This window comes from Porites lutea, chromosome 1, assembly GCF_958299795.1.
Source record: "Porites lutea chromosome 1, jaPorLute2.1, whole genome shotgun sequence".
Lineage (NCBI taxonomy): Eukaryota > Metazoa > Cnidaria > Anthozoa > Scleractinia > Poritidae > Porites > Porites lutea.
The window spans coordinates 59,539,172-59,546,577 of NC_133201.1; the positions used below are offsets into that span (position 1 = coordinate 59,539,172).

General features: G+C 39.3%; 2 protein-coding genes across 2 annotated transcripts in view; both read left to right on the forward strand.

The window, feature by feature from the left end:
• Nucleotides 1-7,406, forward strand: part of LOC140923688 (LYR motif-containing protein 2-like) — a 246,979-nt gene that overhangs the window by 31,512 nt on the left and 208,061 nt on the right. The gene's annotated exons all lie outside the window — the stretch shown is intronic.
• LOC140933140 (beta-1,4-N-acetylgalactosaminyltransferase 3-like) lies at nucleotides 3,555-7,055 on the forward strand. Its single transcript, XM_073382656.1, has 3 exons — nucleotides 3,555-4,661; nucleotides 5,403-5,922; nucleotides 6,732-7,055. The coding sequence occupies exons 1-3, from the start codon at nucleotides 3,580-3,582 to the stop codon at nucleotides 7,053-7,055; spliced, it is 1,926 nt and encodes a 641-aa protein (XP_073238757.1). The 5' UTR covers nucleotides 3,555-3,579.

Below are 7,406 nucleotides of genomic sequence, written 5' to 3' on the forward strand. Positions count from 1 at the left end.
ATTGAAATTAGCATAATTTCACCTTGCGCGAGCTGCACGCATTTATAAAATAATGAAACACGATCCGCTGTCATTTATTTTTGCCTTGGATGACATGGATGAGATTTTCCTTCGTGTTTTAGACAGTACTTAGTTGTTTTTGTTTTGAAATAACATCGACATTGGCGAGTAGCAGAACGAAAATATAATTCAGTGGTAGAGTCATGGAAGTAATAAAAGAAACCCTTTGAAAGAGATGTTTGTCTACTCCAACTAAGCCTCCCGCAAAAATAGCAACATTTGCCTCTCGGAGACAGCGTACCAGCACAAAGGAACGAGGAAGAAGTGCAAGAAAATAAATCAAGCTGCCATAATTCAGTGACAGCGGCAGTATCTAATGTACAAACCACATCGCAACATCGCAAGCCCTGACCGAAGTCGAAAACAAGCGACATTTCTAAGCAGATTCCCAGTCCACTGCATCACACCTTTTTGCTCGGACGCGCTCGTTTCACCGCCCAACCGGCCCGCCCAACCTTCAGGGCGGAAAAACGTAATGAGCATGCGTGAACTTTTTTGCCCAGATCCCCTGGCCGGGTTTGAAAAAATGGCAGGATTTCAAATTTTTTATTGCCTAAAAATAAAATGTTTCCTCTCATAACCTGGAAAGAACAGGCCATTTGTCTTCAAAAGTTGCAAACTGTGGTTATAACCTTGTCTTTACTTAATTTTCTCGAAGAATACCTCATAGTAAAACGGACTTTAACGACATTAATTTCCTTGCGTTGCACTGGAAATGTGCATGCGTAGGTCCGATTTTTTTCAAGATGCATTCACAAAATGTGTTCATATAAGGAAGTTCCTGGATATATAAGGTCCGGAGCTCCACAGTGGACACAAAAACAACATATCTTTGGACAGTGATTTGCCCAAACAAATTAACGCTTGCCCACAATGTGTTTGAAGTCACTGAACTTTGTCGCACTCGAGCTGATATTTTAAAACCCTCGCTCGATCGGACACTCGTAGTTTCGCAGATCACTAAAATATCAACAAAATCCTCAAAGTAGAAGTTATTGCGTTGATATGTGGGCAGAAAAAAGGTCAATCTTTATCTAGTAAAATCTCCCCAAAAATCGGTTTCAAAGCAACTATAGTTTTTTAAACTTACTCGTTTCGCGCAGATATAGAAATTTTGCTTTGTGTTGTCAAGTTGAACACGCATAACATCTGTCAAAAACCTACGCGTAAGTAGGATTTCCTTCAAACAAAGTTAAAGTTACATTATTTTAAAAACTTCTTGCTGACAATGAAGAAATGAATTTTCTGTAGGAAAACAACCTACCTAAAGATCTTAAAAGCAAAAGATCAGTTGCAACTTGGCAGCCAAGCCATGATTCACCATTTAGCTATTTTCAATAAGCTTAACTGGTCCATGCGAGGGTCTTCGCTTAAGCAAATTAAACTCAGCCGATCATTAGAAAAACAGGGTTTGTTTTGCTCACCTCAGTCAAATCCAGCTGCAGCAATTGTTTACGGGAAAAGAGTCAATTGTTTTGAAGTCACTGCCGGCAGTTGTTGTTCTCTACTTCACAGCGAGTGAAAAGGACAATTTGCGTTCAGAAAGTTATTCTTCAGAAAGAACAGAAACTTTCACAGTGCACTGGAAAACAAAACTGTGTAATGAAAAATGAAAAAAACTCTGACTATTATTACTTGAGCAACAGAAAAATGATCTTGAGTAAGCTTGCTGGCCTTCTATTTCCGAGAAAGTTTAATAAGCGCACAAGTTTGTTCACTCCGATGCGTTATAACAGCAATATGGTTCTTTGACTGAAGACAAAGATAAAGCTGGTTCTGCGAAGGTAAATAAATCTAGACGTGTAAAAAAAAGTAACCGTAACTACTAATAACAGAATAAAGCGGATTTTAATTCAACTCGGCGAAATCAACTCCTAAATTAATCGGATGCACAATCAGAAAAAATACTCGCCTCTTTGGAAATGTTCAAAACCTTTTACCGTATTCCACCTCAGACTGACGGAATGATCCGTTTTTCCTTTAACATTGGTTGTTCTGAATCCAAAGTAATTTTTAAGCGACGAAAAAAGAGCAAAGATGTCAAATAAAAAATTAATGCTTTACAGAGAGCAAACGTTCGCACCTCGTGCATTTCACTCAGAACTCCAGCAACAAACAAACACAGTCAACACACAGAAAAGCCCGCCTTGAGCCTGCGATAAGGGATGCGCAGAAGCTTGCGCAGAACGTTTTTCCGCCCTGAACGCCCAACCTTTATCCGCCCTGGTACGCAGGGGCTCTTCCGCTCATGCTTGAAACTTTTGTCGCGCCTTTTCTCCCAGCCCGACTTACTGCCCCTGGGTCCCCGAGGATGTATTCACCTCCTAGCGAGTGGATAATGTGTGAGCTCGGTTTTTTTTTCCATTTTCTACACATAGAGAAAGATCTTTTAAAAGTCGACAAAATCCTAGGGTTGACTTTTTTTCAGGCAAGAAAAGACTTCGAAGGATTCAAAATTAACGGCGTTTTTCCATTTACTGTAGTTGAGTTTGGTGGTCGATGGATTGTTTACAACTCCCGTTTATTCGCCTAGAGGAAACCGTTTCGTGAGCTCAGCGTTTCCTAACAAGAAAATTTGGCTCAAAAACGAAGTGTATTTAAGACAAACAAATTTGAAAGCAAATCGCAAATGTTTGCAGAAATTCTACGTTTCAAGTAAATAGGAGAAAGAATGCTACACGAAGACGAAGTCTTACGTCGAGGAACCGAATCGCCATTTTTGTCAGCACTTCATGCGAAGAACGACACAACAAAACTTTTCGGCTGTAAAACAACAAAGCTCTTCTTTTCTTCTCGGGTAAGGAAACAATTCAAACTTTTAGCGGTCCATTTAAGTCATTACGCTGTTGTTTGCGAAGTGATAAGCTTGTGAATTGCCATGTTTGAAAATTCTACAAAGAGTTGAACTTTCGCGTGTCTAGCTGACCTGATCTGTCAATCAAATCGTACTTTTTAATGGTTTCCTCTCTGATTTTGCTGAGATCACTTCGTGTGTGTATATTAAAACAATTATTCTTTTCAATCTCGGTGAATAGTGGCTTTAGATATATTTACCTCGCCACTTCGTTGCTTGGTAAATATTTAGCCACTATTCACCTCGATTTCAAACAATAATTGTTAAATATTTGACGCAAATTTGTGACCTGTCCTAATAAAAATGAGTTTATTGACGGATGAACTGACAGAAAACGTGGAAATTAAGGATCCCTGCATGCAGTGCGTGCACGAAAATCGACCTTGCGGCTCGTAATGATCCATAGATATCTCAAAAAGAAACATAACTTGCGTACACAATATACAAGCCACCTAAAATCTCGAAAAAGTCGTTGATCTGTTTTAAAAAAAGACTAATGCATTCCAAATTAAAACGACAAGCACAAGATTCGTTTCTAGGCAATTTTTCTGTGTGTAAAGAATTACCACTTTGTGATGAACGTATGAATAATACGCATTGACAATTATTTACATCATATTACATACCGTTTTACGCCGTTCATTTCTCTGTAACAGCTAAGAAATATGGCAAAAACACCAAGGCTGTTGCTTGTTTTATTGTCTCTCCGAAGGAAAAGGCTGGTAAAATTAATGGTTATCACTATCACATTGTTTACTTTATACCAAACATTTACAGTAAGTACGGAAGGAGGCATACCTCTGATTTTGAAATTTCCAGCTTTTAATCGTGATCAAAACTCATGGGGAAAGTCTTTATTTGATGTTGAAAATAGTGATCGCAAGCTCAATTTATCTGGCCTTAACGCTCATGTCTGGTACGACATCTGCCCAACTTCAGTCAAAGCCTTTTGCTACCACCCGTTCTTTCCCGAACAGCCAAACGAGAGAATATTTGCCAAGCAGCTAAGCCTAACAAGAGGTCAAGACAATTATATTCAAAGAATTTTCGGGTTCTTACATCCCCCAAAGACAGGAAAATACAGATTTGCCATCGCTTCTGATGACATGTCAGAACTGTGGTTAAGTCCCAGTGAAGACCCTTCTGAGGCCATTTTAATCTGTAAAGTAGATGAGTGGGTTCCAAGAGGCGAATTCCAGCGCCATTCGTCACAAACCTCAAGCATAATAGAGCTTCAACAGCACCGTAAATACTACGTCGAGGTACTTCATGGTCAACTTGGGGGAGATGATTTTGTGGTCGTTGAATGGAGTTTGCCTGGCATGGGGACGGAGTTCAAACCAATTGACTTGAATGATACTTCCTTGTTTGTTGACGACATCAATACTCCGCACAATTACCACACGGAGATCTCAAGCGCTGCATGCGAATCAAGACCCCATCATCAACACAAGAAAAATAATTCTGTCAATCCCTTGCCAGAGTATCTTTCCCATCAGACAGTAGCAAATGTTCTTCCTTACTGTAACTACACACCAAGCTATCTAACTAAGATGGAGATAACCGCTGACCAGCCTAAAAAGTTCTATAAATTTCTGGACAGTCATTATTTTCCTGTGGATAGTTTTCCTCCGGTGGAATACGAAAACGTGGCCAATCCAATGTATGCGAATCATGAGCTTGATGTAATTGAAGCACAAAAGGCGGCAAGGCTTTTCATGGATAGCCTTCATCTGCACTACCCTGGGCAAGTATAAGCAATAATACTCACTAAGGCATATGTCTAGCTGACTGCAGCCGGCTGCAGCTCTGGTCAGTTCTGAGGCCTTTTTCTCCTCCCTGAATGTGCCAGCTTACGAAAGCTATTTTAGTGAACATCTGTCTTGAAGAGACAGCCTGGATCACACCGCTTCTTCATATTTTAAAGACAGCTAGAGTTACCCTAGTGCTACCCCACAGGGGACGTTGCTAGTGCGCTGAAAACTTCTCTTCTTGTATGAATCGGGCCATTGTCTAGTTTAGTTTTTAGCCGCACCTTAAAGTAGGCATTTTTACTCTTTTTTCTTACAATTAAGATTAAGAGTACAATTTATCTGTAGTTTTTCCTCAACATGTCTTCAAAATTTTCTGTTGAACGTTGTAACCTTTCTGGTGAACAATAGGGCCATTTATACGAGGAAAAATAAGACGCGTCTTACATAAGTCGCGTCTTAAATAAGACGTGAACTGTACCATTTATACGAGCATGTCTTATCTAATAAGACGCGTCTTAGCCAAGCCGCGTCTTATTTTAGACGAAATGTGCCGTTTATACGGAAAGTTCGCGTCTTTCAGACGCGTCTTATGTAAGACGCGTCTTATTTTTCCTCGTATAAATGGCCCTAATGAGTTATTGTTCACGTAACTAAATGTCATTACCTGCCTGTAAAATCATTACAACAATATAAGATCAATTTTCGAAGCTTTCTTTCTCTTGTATCTCTTGCAGGAAATTCAAAATTCTTGAACTTTTCAACGTCGAAAGAAAACTCGATAAACAGTTAGGCAGCCGTTTCCTCTTGGAGTTTTTAGTAAAGGTTTCGGGACAAGACAAACCCGCCATGATTTCCGAATTCGTCTTTTTGCCTAAAGATTCCGAAAACTTGTGTTATCCCAAAGGATTGCAGTGGAATAGACAAGCTAAAGTGGCTTTGGTGATCTCAGCAAAAGACCAGGGCAGATGGTTAGCACACTTCCTTAACAACTTACAGGAAATGTACTCTGTAACTAAGGATGAAAATGTAGAAGTTGTGCTTTTCAATTATGAAAGTTCTGATATTAATTTAGAGAAAGAGCTTGCTCTGAGGACTCTACCCCCCAGCACGGTCATTAATGCTCGGGAAGAGCACTATTCTCGAAGCAAGTCTTTAAACAAAGGAGTTCAAGAGATCCAGGATCCACATACAATTATTTTTTCTCTTGATCTTCATCTGGATTTACCCATTTCACTGTTTGATGACATCCGAAAAGTAAGTAAATCCGTTTATGAGAAATTTCTGCAATTTGATTGGCTTAGAGCAGTGGTATTTCAGCTTAATTTGAAATACCTACATGTGAAAATTATAACCGTTTGCCGGTAGTGGTATAAACAAATAACAGCATGATTTGTACCTGATATTTGGCATAAATACCACTCGTGATATTTCAAAATTGTCTCAAATTTTACTCGCCTAACGGCTCGTTAAATTTCGTATAACAATTTCGAGATATCACTCGACGTATTTATGCCAAATATCACTACAAATCATGCCATCACCTATACTAAGTCTCCTCTGATCAATAATATTCACTAAATAGAAAAGCTTATTTCAAACGGAATGAAACGGGAAAAAACAGCTAACAGGCCCTTGTTCAAAATGTGGTAACGCTGATAAATCACTATATCATGACACCATATTGGTTTTCCCAATACATTGTCCATATGTTTATCACAGTGGGACACATTCTGACGTCATTTCCATGGCTTTCTAGTCAACTCAGACCAATCAGCGGCGGGGACAGCACTCGTTTATTGTTAAAGACGATTTTACCGGTGAATAGTGATGAAAAACTCAAGTCAAAAAAGTAGCCTCGGATCACCCTGTTGGGGTGGGACCCCAGTGACAAATTAAAGTTGACATATTTTTAGCAAACGTCTGCGAACATTTGTTGGCAATTACAAATCGATTATTATAGAGGTTTCCCTCTAACTTCTTAATTTAATATCTATGACATCGAGTTAGTGGGGCTGCTAAAACCGTATCTAAATATATTTTTTTCCTTCTCATGTACCGTACAGCACTGTTTTGAGGGACGTTCTGTGTACACTCCAGTTATCATCCGTTTAGGATGTGGCGAAACTCCTGCGATGCCTAAAGGGAGATGGGAACCATTTGGATTTGGTTTGGTTGGTATTTACAAGAGTGATTGGGACCGAATTGGAGGTCTTAATGAGAAGCTTTTTGATACGAAATGGGGAGGTGAAGACTGGGACTTAATGGAAAGAGTTGTTAGCGAGAACATGGAATATGAACGAGTTCGACATCCTAAGATTTTCCATTACTATCACTCAAGACGTGGGATATGGACTGGTGACAAAGATTTAAACAGAAGAGCTGCTTAGCTAAAAACTTTAAAAATCAGTTAAATCGAATACCAACACATTAGGGTCCTTTATGTTGAATTACAAGCACTAGACTGGATAGCAATTTTTTTGAAACCGATAAAGTTTGAGTGCCTCTCCCTATTTTATCCCGAACGACTTTTTATGTTCTGGTTTTGGTCAGCGATAGGACTGCCTGTGAGTTCTGGAAAAAAAGCAAGACTGCAATCTCCCCACCGTAATAAATTTGGTAATACAGCAGCGTGTAAAACTAGAAAACGTTTAACGAAACGCTAAAACGTACCCATTTTTTGCTGTGAATGAAAGGAAAAATAGGATAGTTTGTGATATAGCGATATCAGATGCTTAGAG